Genomic DNA, 16,539 nt, shown 5'->3' with positions numbered 1-16,539 from the left:
GTGATTCATTGCCAAGCTGGACCACACCAACTTCTTTGGGGGAAGAACCCAAGAAAACAGTTGGAAGAAATGAGAGACCACCCGATTGTGGACAATATGATTACAACGTGGAGGAAATTAAAACCAAGACTAAGTCCCAATCCTTCATTAAGGATTGCCCCATTCAGCGTCTACGGTAACACAACGGACAGGAAAATTTTTGGATCTGTGCGGTATCGAGATATAATCAAAGAAGATGGAACATTCAGAACATTGGCAGACATTCAAGAAATTCATCCGTTGATGTCTTGGATGACATATCACCAGTTTATGTCGAGATTTAAGGAAGATTGTACAATAAGGGGCAAACTTAGAAAGGAGACAGAATTTGAACAACTAATGGGCAAAGTAACACAACATCTTCTAGGAAAGATTTATAAACTTAATATCATTTGACACAGAGGAAGAACAAGTTAAAGCCTGTCAAATTAAATGGATGGAGAATCTTAATGAAACTATAACGATTGAAGAATGGGAACAGCTCTTTCGGAAGAATCATAAGTTTTCTCTTTGCCAAAGTATCCAGGAAAACTGCCTCAAGATGCTACAGAGATGGTACATAACTCCAAGTGACATTCAAAATATGAATAGTAGATCTTTGGGACTCTGTTGGAAATGTCACAAAATCAGAGGCACCTTTTACCATTGCTGGTGGACATGCGAAGTTGTCCAGAAATTCTGGAAAAAAATTCATATGAATCTCGAAGGCATCTTGGGACAGAGCATAAAATATGATCCCAAACTCTTCCTTTTGAATAAATCACCAGACACCATGAATAAGGACCAACAGATCATATCAAAATATCTTGTAACGGCGGCGAGAGTTGTCCTGGCATCACTTTGGAAAACAGATAAGACTCCAGCACTACAAACCCTTAGAGTATATTACGATGGCACAATTAACAGAATATATGAAAGATAACACACAAGAACAGAATCAAGAAAGATGGAAACCTTTTTATAAATACATTACAATCACCAGACAAAAGGATTAATTAATTTTAAGTTACTTATATAAGAAAGTACGGAATGTGGTATTATACCCGGTAGAGGGGGTGGCGCGAAAGCCTTTTATCCCCCCCTGTATTTCGTTGTGCATGGTTCTCTGCCCGTTTCACTTACCAAAAGCAACACAGAGTGATCTGGATAGGACCTTGCATACAACAGAGAAGCATTCTTACACAGTCACTCTTAAACAGCATTCCAGCCATATGAAGAGTAAATCAAACAGTTTTATTGAACTTACAAAAAGAATATGAAGCAAAGGAGAAAGCAATATTTAACTGAATATATATGACATAAAGTAACAGACTCACAGACAAACAATAACAAACGCCTTTGGGTCACTTCCAAAGAGAGAGACAGAGATGGCATCCATTCAATGGGTCTGTGGTCTCTCGATGGAAGGACAAGGACTGGGCATCTGGATTAGCCTTAAAGGGCTGGACCGTGAGGAGAGGGTCTCAAATGACCCCTCCCTGTCACATTCTTTAGAAAATGAGTTTCCACAAATCATGACTAGATTGTTTAGAAATATCTTGTTCCATAATAATTCTTTCAGTGTCCAAGTCTGATATCTGATTTTCCTGTCCATCACTCAATGTACCAAAAACAATCTCCCCCTACGTGAGCAGATAATTTGTTGTCTGTTTTAATGACCTTGGTGTTATAAACATAAATTTGGGGCATCCGATGTGCTATGGGTGATTAACTGCTAGCAATGCAAATCTCCTGTTACTTTCTAAGGTCAGGAACCTAAAGGAAAAGTTGGGGTCAGCTAAAGGGCTGCTTTCTGAAAGCCTTAGTCAGGTTTTGTGTGACTACAGGTTATAATATTAAGGTATGCATGTGGTTATTTTTAACCCAAACTCATTTAATATAAACTAATATATTTAATGTGAACTAATGTTCAATACAAAAAATTCTCGCGACAGAGGGGTAGACATATTTATATGTTATTAAAATGGTATTTAATTATTATTATTTCTTTTTACCTGTTTTTCCCTTCTGTATACCCAATCAATAATGAAAAATAAAAAATATATTTAAAAAAATAGTGTTGCTTCGATCGCCCTGCTGTTTTTTGGACATTGATGCTTTTAACTTGATTCCCATAGGTTTTACTGGATGGTGACTTGAGGGCCTGTCTGGGTCGAAACCACAGCGTATAAAATTAGGGTGGGGGGAGCTGAAAGGTCAGCTGGCTGATGCTGCGGACTGAGGGGTCTTTCTGTGTTTGTCTCTGCAGTTCACAGAGGAGAAGCTCGGCCAGGCCGAGAAGACAGAATTGGATGCGCACTTTGAAAACCTCCTGGCCCGGGCAGACGGCACCAAGAACTGGACCGAAAAGATCTTGCGCCAGACAGAAGTCTTGTTGCAGCCAAACCCTAGTAAGCATTTACTTGATCTTGGGACACTTAATTAATTAGACAGCGTTGGCTAAGAGAGTGAGAAAAGGATGAGAAAAGCACTTCTGGTGCAGTCATTCCTGGCATTTTTTCCTCTGTAGTAGCGAGGACTCTTCCTGTTCATTTTGTTAGTTCATGTGGACTAGCAGCAAATTAGATCAGCAGAGGCACAGCCCTGTGTTTGTTTAAGGGGGACGGGCCTAGTGTTTTTTAACATGCAGTCTATGCAAGGTCTTCCAAGTGGTAGTGCTTATGGGACCAAATTTTGAGATATCTATGATTGGAGCTCCCATTGGCCATTTCTGCATGGCTGTTTCCTTGCAGTCACCCCACCGACTACATTGGGGCTTTGCTTTGATTATGCTTGCATTTTCTGACCATCATAGGTTGCCTCGCTCTCCCCATGTGTTTCCGTGCGTTTTGAACACATGAAGCTGCCTTATACTGAACCAGACCCTCAGTCCATCAAAGTCAGTATTGTCTACTCAGACCGGCAGCGTCTCTCCAGGATCTCAGGCTGAGGTCTTTCACAACACCTGCTTGCCTAGTCCCTTTAACTGGAGATGCTGGGGATTGAACCTGGGACTTTCTGCTTGCCAAGCAGATGCTCCACCACTGAGCCACGGCCCCTACTTTTGTCCATATTTTTTGGATGCTGGCTAAATGCAAATCCAGAAAACGTGGGCAAAATGCATGGAAGCATGCAGAGGCGACCTCTGACAGTTGGAAAATGCAAGCATAATCAAAGCAAAGCCCTGAAGTAGCCGGTGGGGTGACCGCGAGGAAACAGCCACACAGAAATGGCCTCTGTGAAAGGTAGTTGGGGGAAAGAGAGATTTTAACCTTTCTCCCCAGACCTTTCCCTGTTAGAAAGCCCCTGTTCCCTGGGGGCGGGGGGGAGACAGGCATCCACATACGTGCCTCTTTTATGCCAGCATCTGAAGAACAAACAGACGCTTTCCTATGCGGAGGGTGTTCCCCGCACCTACTTTATAACATCTCATGAGAATGAAATTTTCCACCAGGAGAAGGAGTGGGCTCATCTCCTCCAGTTCTTTAGCCCAGTCCAAATCCCTCTTCTCTCCCTATGACTGCTTTCTGCAATTCAAAAATATGTCAGGAGATCGACTGTGGTCCTCCACATAAAGTGTGACTGTTGTGTGCAAAGGAAACGTGCCAAGCAATTTGCATGCTATGCTGGCAGTTGGCCCCTCATTACATCTGGGCTGGCGATATGTGGCCTCACAAAGTGATCCGTTGTTGGTCAGTTGAATGGAAATAGAGCCGGCTCAGTCATTGAGGGAAACGAGTCAGTCCCTTGGGGGTACCGGATTTTCAGCGTTTGCTGCCTTGGGTGTGGCGATGTATGCAGAGAGGGGAGGAGAGCGCCACTGAATTCTTCCACTCTTGAATTAAAATGGAGGAGGTTTCTAAAACTTAGTGATGGTTCCCAAGAAGAAGAAGAGTTGGTTTTTATATGCCAATTTTCTCGACCTTTTTTAAGGAGAATCAAACCGGTTTACAATCTCCTTCCCTTCCTTTCCCCACAACAGACGCCTTGTGAGGTAGGTGAGGCTGAGAGAGCTCTAAGAGACTGTGACTAGCCCAAGGTCACCCAGCTGGCTTCATGTGGGGGAGCGGGGAATCGAACCCGGTTCACCAGATCAGAGTCCGCTGCTCATATGTAGGATTGGGGAATCAAACCCGGTCCTCCAGATTAGAATCCACGGCTCCTAACAAATACACCACGCTGGCTGGAATACCTTTTGGTAGGTAGGTGAGGAAGCTCTGTTCCAGATGAATGTGAATCACATCAGCAATAATGAAATTACTGCAATGAAGGATGCAAATTAGGAAGCAGAACTCCACTGGACCCTTCGTCCTTAGGTGTGCTGTTGTGTACCCTGTTCAGCATAGGTTGGGACTCAAAGGGGTAGGAGCAAAGTTTTGGTTAGTTTGGAGCAGCCAAACAGTTTGTGGCTGGCTATGAAATGGCGGAGCATCTGTTTAAGCGTCATTTGTGGCTGCTTCTGGATGAGGCTTTCCCCCCACGTGGAGAGCAGCGTACCACCTGCATTTTTAGAAGCTTCCACATGAAGCTATAGCTAGGGTTTCCAACCTCCAGGTGGGTCCTGGAGTTCTCCTGAAATTAAAAATGATCTCCTGTCTTCAGAGGTCAGTTCCCCTGGAGGGAAGGCCAGCCTCTGAGGGTGGACTCCCGTGACAAATACAGGCTTGCTAGGCCCCAAAAGATTTCCATAGTAAAAATATTGTCGAAGGCTTTCACGGTCAGAGTTCATTGGTTCTTGTGGGTTATCCGGGCTGTGTAACCGTGGTCTTGGTATTTTCTTTCCTGACGTTTCGCCAGCAGCTGTGGCCGGCATCTTCAGAGGAGTAACACTGAAGGACAGTGTCTCCTCTGAAGATGCCTACCACAGCTGCTGGTGAAACGTCAGGAAAGAAAATACCAAGACCACGGTCACACAGTCCGGATAACCCACAAAAACCAATTCCATAGTGAACTTCAACAGACTCCCTTCGGCCTGGTGAACTTTGCCTGCATTTTTGAAGAACAGATATCTGCGTAGTGCGTAGGATGAGGAAGTCCTCTTGTGAAAGCTGGCCTTGTGGCTCAGAATTGTTTTTGCCAATGGAGTTACAACATCCTCGCCTGTTGCTCTGCGAAACTTCATGGAAAGTTTCATGAACGTGTAGCTTAAAACAGGAGGTGGAAACCATTAGAGAGCCAGAAACGATGTCGAAGAGTCAGCTGTATTTTCTACCCATATTTGTTCCTTAAAACCTGCTACCTATTTGATTGATTGGATTTTTAGGTTGCCCATTCCTGACCAGGTCAGGCTCAGAGTGGCTCGCAACCATTTAAAACCAATCCGCAATTTACAATTAAACTATATACATTGTAAAATCCAGGCCCCTTCAGACTATTATTACCGTTATATTATTATTACATGGTAGTAATAACAGTAGCAGTAATGACAATAGCGGGAACCATCACAGAGGGAAAATAGGGAATAAACAAATCCCAATAAATGATAAGTAAACAAATATTCAGTAATAAAGGAGTGGGGGGAGAAGGGGGGAAGGGAAAAGGAGGGGAGGCCAGCCAGAAAAGGATCTTGGGGTCTTAGTAGACCAAACACTGAACACGAGTCAGCAGTGTGATGTAGTAGCTAAAAAGGTAAATGCGATCTTGGACTGTAGTGTCCAGATCATGCAAAGTGATGGTATCGTTTTACTCTGCTCTGGTTAGACCTCACCTAGAGTGTTGTGTTCAGTTTTGGGCACCGCAGTTTAAAAAAGATGTAGACAAGCTGGAATGTGTCCAGAGGAGGGTGCCGAGTTGTTTTCTGTTGCCCCAGAAGGTCGGACCAGAACCAACAGGTTGAAATTAAATCAAAAGAGTTTCTGTCTAGACATTAGGAAGAATTTTCTAACAGTTAGAGCAGTTCCTCAGTGGAACAGGCTTCCTCAGGAGGTGGTAAGTGCTCCTTCCCTGGAGGTTTTTAAGCAGAGGCTAAATAGCCATCTGTCAGCAATGCTGATTCTATGACCTTAAGCAGATGATGAGAGGGAGGGCATCTTGGCCATCTTCTGGGCATGGGGTAGGGGTCACTGGGGTAGGGGTCACTGTAGTTGTGAATTTCCTGCATTATGCAGGGGGTTGGACTAGATGACCCTGGTGGTCCCTTCCAACTCTGTGATTCTATGGATTCCGTCACTGTTTTCAACCATACGCCTGGCAGAACAAGTCAGTTTTACAAGCCCTGTGGAAGCTGCTTCTCCCCCTTTTCTGGTGAGCTAAAGGTTGGCAAAGGAGGTAACTGAATAGTTTGGTGGCTTCCTAGGCCCTGGCTCTCAGGCTTCCCCATGTAAATTGGGACCCAAGGAAAACCACCTTTGATCCAATTTAAACAGGGAATTGGGGGTGGTTTCCTTGTGGAAGGTCTGTTTGCCACCAACTCAGGGAGAAGGTGGAACTGAGCTCTGCGTTGCAGCCCTTTAATGAGCTTCCCCCCCACGAACTCCCCCCCTTTTCATGGCTGTGCTGCCATGTTCTGAAGACCACAGCTCAGCTGCGAAGGGGGAGAGGTGGGGTGGCCAGGCCCACAGGGGGTCCCAGTAGGAGACGGCTGCTGCATTTGCATTTCAGTGCAATGCAATGAATGGCGTGGGAGGTAGGGTCAGTGGTGAAGAGGGCAGAGGGGTGTGTGTGTGGCACTGCCCCTGTTCCCACTTGCTGCTGCTCCCACGGGGGGGTGGAGCTGTGCTTTTTGTGCCTGTGTGGAAGCAGCCCATGTAAGGGTTTTCACTGAGAGTTAGCAGTTCCTTTCCTTTCATGTGATTAATATAATCTTTGAGCTTTTCAGCCCAAACAATAAAAAAAAATAGCAACAGCAAGAGTAAATTTATGAGATCTATCAGATAAAAGGGATGAGGCTATCTCATAGTGAGGTTAAAAAGAAAAGAAATGCTGTCCAAACAGTATGTTAAAAATCGATTCCTGAGCATAACATAAGGGATATTCCAATAAAAAAACAACCACATTCCATTCCTCCCTAAAGAACAGTCACACAAATGCTCTGAAAAAGGGGTCATCATTATTCTACCACCTACACATTTAATCTAGTCAATTAAAAAGCTCTAAAATAATTTGGGACAGATAAGTGGAAGGCATAAGAAGGCGATAGTGATCTTCGCAGAGGGATTCTAAAAAATAAGAGCAAATCTTGTGGGTTTAGGGTTAGCAGTTAGTCTCGTGCATTGGTAGCCTGTGGCTTCGGAGCTAGATGTGGTTATGGAATCAAGGGTGGCTTTTCCAATATAAAAAATGAAATTGTTAAAAGTACACTAGGAAGGGGAGGGGAGATGTAAGAATATCCGGTATATGAACAAAATGACAAAGATTTTTATGGCACGAAAGGGCTTCTTAGACATTCTGTACAGAAAGAAAATTATAAAGATGAGCTAGTTGCCAGTAATCCCAAATGCAAACCATGCTAAAACAATCACGCAGATACTCCTATATATAATTATGACTTATTGTGAGACCTCGTGGGTGCCACTTCCTGATAAAAGGCTCCCAACAACCAGTGTTTGGGCTGTGGAAAAGTTATGGTCTATTAATCAACATTTCAAGGAGCAGAAATGTTATGCTGTACATTTTCAGTTAGGCAAGTGGGCTTTCTTAACACTTGTTTGTTGGTTTCTTGCTTTGAATGTTGAAGTAGTTTATCTTTTAATTATCAAAGGTTACCTTCCCCAATCTGAAGCCACCATCTTGTGGGAATTCATATGTAAACCTGTCACTTCCAGGCCTGGTTTCAACAAAGACTGGAAGCGGCCAGTTCTCCAGTCCTGTGGCACCTTGAAAGCTAACAAGTGCTTTGTGGTGTCAGCTTTCGTGGGTCAGAGCTGTGCAAACTTATGCTTGTGTTCTTGTTAGTTGTGCCAGAACACTTTGATGGTCTTGCTGCGGCATTGGAATCTCATTGCCAAAACTAACTGCCTGTGTTGCAGGTTTATCTGTGCTACTAGCCTTGCTTTGTCAGTTCATCCCCATTGGTAGTTGTCCACTCAAATTGGATTGTTTTTATTCTTTTGACTGGCTCTTCTTTTCATTCGTGCTCTGCAATTTAATGTAACGCACCTATATCTTGGAATGGAGCGATTTCAGGCTTCACTTTGTAATCTCCCCCCCCCCCACCTTAGGTGTGAGCGCAATTGCTAGCTGAGAGTAACACTTCATGCATTGGAGAAAGTGGATCCTTGTTCTTGAAAGCATGTTACACTCAATAAGAACTTAAGAACATAGAAAGGCCATGCTGGATCAGACCAAGGCCCATCAAGTCCAGCAGTCTGTTCACACAGTGGCCAACCAGGCGCCTCCAGGAAGCCCACAAACAAGACAATTGCAGCAGCATTATCCTGCCTGTGTTCCACAGCACCTAATATTATAGGCCTGCTCCTCTGATCCTGGAGAGAATAATGACTAGTATCCATTTTTACTAGCAGCCATGAATACCCCTCTCCTCCATTAACATGTCCACTCCCCTCTTAAAGCCTTCCAAGTTGGCAGCTGTTGCCACATCCTGGGAGTTCCACAATTTAACTATGTGTTGTGTGAAGAAATACTTCCTTTTATCTGTTTTGAATCATCTTCCAGCTTCAGCAGATGACCCTGTGTTCTAGTATTATGAGTGAGAAAAGCTATTCCCTGTCCAATCTCTCCATACCATGCATAATTTTATAGACCTCTCTCATGTCTCCCCTTAATCGCCTTCTTTCCAAGCTAAACAGCCCTAAGCGTTTTAACTGCTCCTCATGGGGCCGTTGCTCTAGTCCCCTGATCCTTTTGGTTGCTCTTCCCTGCACCTTCTCAAGCGCCACAATATCCATTTTTTAGGTGTGGTGACCAGATCTGTACACAGTATTCCAAGTGTGGTGTCACCATAGATTTGTACAAGGGCAGTATGACACACGTGTTAGTCTTAAGGTCTCTCTGGTCTTCCAGGTGCCAGAGTGGAAGAGTTCCTGTATGAAAAGCTAGACCGGAAAGTGCCCTCGCGAGTGACCAACGGAGAGCTCCTGGCGCAGTACATGATTGAGGCAGCCAACGACTTTGGCCCCGGAACTCCCTATGGTGAGTCACAGGCAGGCAGACGCATGATCCACCTTGCATGATGCTTTGGAGAAAGCAAGGAAAGGTAATCTCTCCTCGGGTTACCTGTGGGGGAAGACGGACCTCTCTTCTCCCCAGTGTTGCTTGGTACATTTAGAGGGCATGGGGCGGAGGGATGTAGGAATAGCAGACAGAACCAGAATCGTTCTTGTAAGTAAATAGCTGGAATGTCCAGGGCAAAACACATTGTTGCTGAAGGCTCTGGTCTTTTGTCTTGTGCCTGCTTGTCTTTTGAGCCAGCCTCCTCCTTGAGATGAAATACAGCAGCTGTTCCTAAAAACAGCAGATTTCTTGCTGGATCTCGCAGTACTGCGGAAGGGCCGTACAGCTGCTTGGAGCTGCTGGGGCTGGCCTGAGGGGCTCTGAGGTAGAACGCACTGCTGAATAAAGCTGTAAATTGCAAGAGGTAGTGATCACAAACAGCAGCTGAACTTGCGCCTTTAACTTGGAGGTTTTACTGGTGGCCTTCTATTTGGTAATGATTTGTTCTTTTTAAAATTTCTGTCAAATTTGACTCTCTGTGGTATGCCATATTTTCAGTAATTGTAAGCTGTCCTGAAGATCCAATTGGTCAAAAAACATTTGGTATAGAGTTGTTATTTTTTTTAATGAGGTAAACTACTGTGGAGATAGTTGTTAGTGTCAAACCTGGGAGATCCAGGTTAGAATCCCCAATTTGCCATGGAACCTCAGCGTGTGGCCTTGAGGACAGAGGAAGCTAGTGTAACCCTTTGAGGACTGGTGCTATTCACCGACTCATTATAATCAACTTGTTGGCCTTGGAAGAAACCACTTCTGACACCAGTAGAGTTGTTCCCATGCTGTAGAGGTCAGAAGGGGCTGAGGCAGAGAGAGCAGCCTTTCCTTACTGGTTGCCTTTTAGCACAGTCTCTCTTGCCCCAAGGGAGTGGCTGCCCTTCCTTAATTGATAACTCTTCATTACTTCAACTGCATCACGAGTTCCCTCCAAAGAAACCAAGGCGTTGTAATTTGCAGAAGGTGTCGGTTTTCTGAAGTATGTAGAAGATTCCCTGGGGAATGTAATGACTGGTCCCATTTGAAATCTGCAGTATTCTATATGCAATAATTCCATACAAAAGCAGAGAAAATGCAGAAAGAAGAAGTTGGTTGGTTTTTATACCCCCCTTTTCTCTACCATAAGGAGTCTCAAAGCGGCTTACAATCACCTTCCCTTCCCCCCCACAACAGGTACCTTGTGAGGCAGGTGGGGCTGAGAGAGTTCAGAGAGACATGTGACTAGTCCAAGGTCACCTAGCAGGCTGCATGTGGAGGAGTGGGAAATCAAGCCTGATTCTCCAGATTAGAGTCTGCCGCTCATGTGGAGGAGCAGGGAATCAAACCCGGCTCTCCCATTAGAGTCCATCACTCTTAACCACTACACCATGCTGGCTCTCACACCACGCTGGCTCTGAGCACAGAAAGCAAACTTGTAGCTCTCATGGTTGGGAGAAGGTGTCCTGGAGAGGTTGTAGGCAGTGTTCCCTGAGATCCCAGAAGTAGCGGTCGCTGAATAAGATTTCCAGTGGCGAGGCCTGGCTTCACTGCCTTCCCTGGTCGCCTTCCCCTTTTGGGACTGGCATACAGAAGCAGCATAAAAGGTGGTTTGTGTGTTGAAGGGTTCCAGGTTCAGTGCCCAACATCTCCAGTTCAAAGATGTTGGGTAGCAGCAGGTGTTAGGAAGACCTTTCTCTGCCTAGAACCCTCAGCAGTCTTCTGGTCAGAGTACGTGATGCTGAGCTGAATGGACCCAGCAATCTCACTTGATGTGTACTTTTTGTGTTCATTTTATTTTGTCTGCATGATTTATGCAGTTAGATTTGAGGCCAGGAACTCCTTAGAGACCGACAAGGTTTTCAGGGTTTAAGCCTTTGAGAGTCAAAAGCTCCCTTCGTCAAAGGAGCTTGACTCTTGAAAGCTTATATCCTGAAAATCTTGTTGGTTCTCAAATCTTGCTATCCTCTGAAAATAATTGACACAGGTTGCTTTAATTATCACCTAATTTAGGTGGCAGTGATGCAGAAATGACAGACCACCCAGTGCTGAGTTTGGGTAGCTCACTTCTTTGCACCCCCTTTACTTGTGCAACTGATTTCTAAAACCTTTCAGGTTTAGCAACCCACCATTCATCATGTATGATTCCAGCTGTGTTCCCTTGTAGTTCCAAGCTACTGCTGAGGTCAGAACTGCAGGTTCAGCAGATCCGGATATAGAGGCCTGTGCTGGGGCTCCAGACACTTGCCCTGCTGTGAGGGAAAGTGGCCAGCCGAGGGGAGGTTGACCGGGGGCTGAATAAGAGCATGCCATGCTCCAGCCCTCTTGCCGTTTCTCTGACTCAGATCTTCCCACCGCTTTGCAGTATTGTGCTGTCCAGGTTCTGCTGAAAGTAGCACTGTGACTTTTCAGTTCAACAGCAATTGAAAATAAAACTTCACTATTCAGGGAAGGATGTGGCTGAGTAGAGCCTCCACTTTGGAGTCTGAGCTGGAGAACCGGGTTTGATTCCCCACTCCTCCACGAGTGGCGGACGCTAATCTGGTGAACTGGATTTTGTTTCCCCATGAAGCTAGCTGGGTGACCTTGGGCTAGTCACGCTCTCTCAGCCCCACCTACCTCACAGGGTGTCTGTTGTGGGGCAGGGAAGGTGATTGTAAGCCGGTTTGATTCTTCCTTAAGTGGTAGAGAAAGTCGGCATATAAAAACCAGCTCTTCTTCTTTGCATGCAGAAGGTCCCAGGTTCAATCCCTGGCATCGCCAGTTAAAAGGGCTAGGCAATAGGTGATGTGAAAGACCTCCGCCTGAGACCCTGGAGGGCCGCTGTCAGTCTAAGTAGACAATATTGACTTGGATGGACCGAGGGTCTGATTCAGCATAAGGCAGATTCATGTGTTCTTGTGCTGTTCAGCTGCTTCTATGGATAGTGGCCTACTTTGATTAGCACGTGCCTGCTCCCTTCCTTTTCTTGCATACGATAGAGGAGCAAGATCTTGCCTTCCTTTTCCCCCTACTTAGCAGACCTGCCTGTGTATGTCCACTGCCTTTTATTAGTGTACATGTGTGTAAAATCTAATGCACTCTAACTGAAATTGTGCTATCAATTCCTAGCTTCCCCCTCCCCCGGATATGAGATGTGTCGTTCAAACACATCAGTTTCTATTCTCTATCCAAGCATTGCGCCCACATACGGACATCTGGTGGCTTCGTATGTGGGTGTTCTGGTGGGCAGGGAAAACACACTCCGCGTGTGGCAGGAGATCGACACTGTTGTCCAAACTGAGGTCTTTTTAAGTAGAGACCAGCCTCTTTGGTTTGTAAAATGGAGCTTAAAAGTAAAAACAACTCTTTATACCAGTCTTGTAGTAACACATCTTATGATGCTGCTGGGTCTAATTGGGCTGGCTCTTCAGGCTCCCCGGGTGGCTTCGTGATCATGCAACGCAATCCTCCCCAGCTGAAGTGTGACCCCGTGCCCTTTCGGAAACTTGAGACAAGCGTGCCTGTTTTGTAATGCGCTCTGCAGCAGGCTTGTAGTGCTGCAGCACCCATTAACTTAATGTATAGGAAACGTAACCCCACGGCAGAAGAAGAGGGCCTCTCTGAACGGAGAGAGATTGGTTGCGTGGCCGCCCTCGGAGCTTTGCAGAACAACTCCTGCACTCAAGGCTGTATTGTGTTGGAATCCCACCCCTAAAGCTGAATGCAGCTTGCAAATGTGATTGCCTTTTTTAAAATAACGTGGTTTTAGTCCTCGTGGTTATGAAGGTATTCTTGGTGTATCTCCCAAAGGGTCGTTTGAAGAAGATGCCCAGTAGTTTGGGGAAGAGGAGGGGGCTTCATCTCTCTTCACTGTTCTCATTTTACTAGCAGAAGGAGAATGAGTTTCGCAAAATGAAATTTTGCAAATATTCTTTAAATGTGTGGCAGAATTTAGGTATATTTTTGGCATCTGCTCGGTTTGCAGCTACAGTGGAGAATGTGTATTTTGGATCTATAACGCTTTCTCGTCTGCCGAATTCTGGGGGTCATGCCCACTATCTCAAAATCAATTTCAGGCCCAGACACAAGCCATGAGTTCCATAATAGTTGCTTGCAAGCTGACCGGCGTTGTGCCTGTTTGACACCCAGTCCGCTTGTTTTCTCTGCCCTGATGCTCTTAAATTTGTTTATGCTGGTTCTTGCAAATCCATTGCAGCTCCAGGCTCAGCTAATGATCTCTCTGTCTGTCCTGTAATTGTTTGGTGATCAAAGGTTGCCCTGGGCAGTGATTTTGTTCTCTCGCCTGGTAGAAACCACTGCAGTGGAAATCTGTGCAGGCAGGAGGAGAACTGTGAGCTTTAAAAATTTTATGTAGGCCCCAAAATCATAAGTCACTGGAAACTAGGCTAAGCTAAATGCAAACAAGTTGTCGCCCTTCAAGAGATTACTGTCTAAGGAAGAGAAGAAGGAGGGTTGGTTTTTATATGCCAATTTTCTCTACCTTTTAAGGAGAATCAAACCGGCTTACAATCTCCTTCCCTTCCTCTTCCCACATCAGACACCCTGTGAGGTAGGTGGAGCTGAGAGAGTGTGACTAGCCCAAGGTCACCCAGCTGGCTTCATGTGTAGGAGGGGGCAAACCAACCTGGTTTACGAGATCAGAGTCCACCACTCCAAACCACCGCTCTTAACCATTATACCACGCTGGCTGGAAGAGAACTGACAGACAACACTGCGCTGGCAGCCTGCCTAGCTCTGTCCCTTCCTTAGTTGGTGGTGGAGCAGGGTTCCTGTTCATCTACCTGACGCTGTGATGTGTGTTTTGGTATCTTATAGGAAAGACCCTCATCAAAGTGGGAGAAACTGAGAGGCGCCTGGGAGGAGCTGAGCGGGATTTCATCCACTCCGCTTCCATCAACTTCCTGAGTCCTTTGCGCAACTTCCTGGAGGGAGACTGGAGAACCATTTCCGTAAGTAGGGTTACTGAAGCAGGAGCTGCTATAGGGTGGCTGGGCAGAAGGTCAGTTGCTAGACAGTTTTTCATCTGGACACTTGCTAGAGTTTCTGTCAAGAATGGCCGAATTAGGTGGGACTTTGCGCTGACCTAGCAAGGCATGACTGATTTTCTAAGCAAGCGTTCAGAATCGATCAGCTGAGAATTCAGAGCCAAGAAAATGAACTATGATCTGAGAGGTCCCTGGTTCTAATTAATAAATTCTAAATTAATAAAAAACCCAAACAGATACAAGATGTCCATTCGTACTATATGTGTATTTATTGTGTTGGAAGCCATCCTGAGCCTGGCTGTGCTGGGGAGGGCAGGGTATAAGTCTAAATAATAATAATAATAATTCTGCCACTAATGTAGAAGGTGGCCTTGGGTGAGCTTCCACCTCTGCCTCAGTTCCCATCTTCAATATTGGAGTAATAATCCTGGCCAAATACACAGGGTGGTTTTAAGGATTGTAACAAAATAACAGTACTTAGAATATCAATAGTACTATATAAACATGAAGCATTAATCAGGGTTATTTAACAGTGATCAGCTCAGACGCTCTAGTTGTGACCTCTTGCTTCATCATTTAATAACACTGGTGGACCCATGAGGCTTGCAGTTTAAAAAAAAAGCCTTTGCTTGCTATAACTACCCTCCACCCCTGTGGTTGTATTGAGATGTCAAAATAAACCTTGGCTTATCAACCAGGGCTTGATCAAATCCTAGTTAATAACCATGCCATACTGCAGGTGGTCCAACCAACTGGGGTTTGTTAGGTGGCACCAAACCAGGATCTCAAACAAGTTTGTAGTTAGTCAGTTTGAACTAAGTGGGTGTGTTATGTGGGAATTCACAAACTGCAGTTTTTGAGTAGCATGCCCCCTTCCTGCTGAGAGATGGAGGCAAGAAGCAAACAAACCAGGTTTTGTTGCTTGCGCCTGTCAAATTAACCAAAGTTTGGTGCACAAATCACAGTGTAAACAAGCCAGAGTTCCCTGATGCAACATGTGTTGAAGCGGGTCATGCTGTTCAGATGACAGGCTCTTAGAATGTATCACTTACTGAGAAGCGAAGTTATCTTATTCAGCCAATCATCGAGTAAGCAGGACTCAACAACTTTACTTACTTTTAAAAAGCAAGTCTTTTTATTGACATACTTCTAGTAAAATATGTATAAATGCAGATTATCAAGTCTTTAACACTTCTATAAAAACTCTTGTCAAAGTACAATGTATGTATTTACAATGCATGAAGTAAAAGCAAGCAAGTCTTACATACTATTCAGTTTCAAAATCCAACTTCTAAAATATAACAGTCAAATTATTCTCATTCAGTTCAAAGTATCTAATTCATAAAGTCTAGAGTAATGTATTTAAGCCATACATATCAGTCAGCCTTTTCTTGAGAGCCTTTGGAAGGTTCTGATTCTCTGGGCTTACTGTAGCTGTATTTATACTGTTTCAGACTCATTAAGAGTGAATGGATATCTTTATCCCCACTTTCAGACAACATCTTTATCCATCAGGAGGGATAGCTTTATCCCCACTTTCAGATTACATGAGCAGTGCAATAATGTCTTAGTTGCAGCTGTTCAGTTATTAGCTTCTCCCTATGACCAAATATGGGCTTCCTTTCCTTTCAGTCTATTTTGCTTAAAGTATAAACAATCATTTCTGAGGCCCATGATCACGTCACATACTCAATTTTCATACCATTCTCATCGTTAGTTCAATACGCATTGAATGATACCATTTAGAAATCTACAATACAATATATAACCATATAAATCATAAAACACAATTATTGCTTACATTGCAACATTTAACCATCTGGTCAGTAGCCTTCAGCAAGGGTATAGAATATAGCCTTCAGAAAGAGTATACAATATAGCCTTCAGAAAGCAAGAAGCTTACTGCACTTATGGCCTTGAAGCCTATAATAGAACTGCTCAAAAGCAGGACTTTTCTGCTCTTTAAGATATGGACAGCTGGCAGCTGACTCAGTAAGGGTAATTTTGGATACACCTTTCTGTCAGATAGTAAAGGGTGATTCTGTTCTTGTCCCTTCAAGGACAAGACCAGAGTAATATAGTTAGCTCCTGAAAGAATTCAGACCTTGAAAGAATTCAGTCAGGCTGTTCTAAGGACTTTTACATTTTGCAAGCTGTTGTCAGGCTTTTCATTACACAAACCTCTACAGTTTGTGGCTCAGTTTTATACGTTGTGTTCAAGCTCTTCATGGAATTAATTCTCCACATGTACACAAAATACCATAATTATGTCAGAGACCGTGACAGTGTGTTGTCTTAATAGATGGATCACGGAGAGCTAAATGTTCAACTCCCGGCAGCCAAGGAAGCCACAAGACTATTTTATGCTCTGCTTACAAACATAAACACACAT

General features: G+C 44.5%; 1 protein-coding gene across 7 annotated transcripts in view; it reads left to right on the top strand.

Moving 5' to 3' along the window:
- Nucleotides 1-16,539, top strand: part of SH3GLB2 (SH3 domain containing GRB2 like, endophilin B2) — an 89,526-nt gene that overhangs the window by 23,194 nt on the left and 49,793 nt on the right. For 4 of the 7 annotated variants that reach the window (XM_056860601.1, XM_056860600.1, XM_056860597.1 and 1 more), the window contains exons 2-4: nucleotides 2,288-2,429; nucleotides 8,980-9,108; nucleotides 13,978-14,111. In XM_056860601.1, the coding sequence (XP_056716579.1) occupies nucleotides 2,288-2,429; nucleotides 8,980-9,108; nucleotides 13,978-14,111 (405 nt within the window). Of the gene's footprint in view, nucleotides 1-2,287; nucleotides 2,430-8,961; nucleotides 9,109-13,977; nucleotides 14,112-16,539 lie in introns of all 7 variants that reach the window. The other 3 variants (XM_056860599.1, XM_056860598.1, XM_056860595.1) reach the window with 1 other exon arrangement.

Source organism: Euleptes europaea, chromosome 14 (genome assembly GCF_029931775.1).
Source record: "Euleptes europaea isolate rEulEur1 chromosome 14, rEulEur1.hap1, whole genome shotgun sequence".
Taxonomy (NCBI): Eukaryota; Metazoa; Chordata; class Lepidosauria; order Squamata; family Sphaerodactylidae; genus Euleptes; species Euleptes europaea.
The sequence above is the reverse complement of the archived record's forward strand: the minus strand, read 5'-3'. Positions and strand labels throughout refer to the sequence as shown.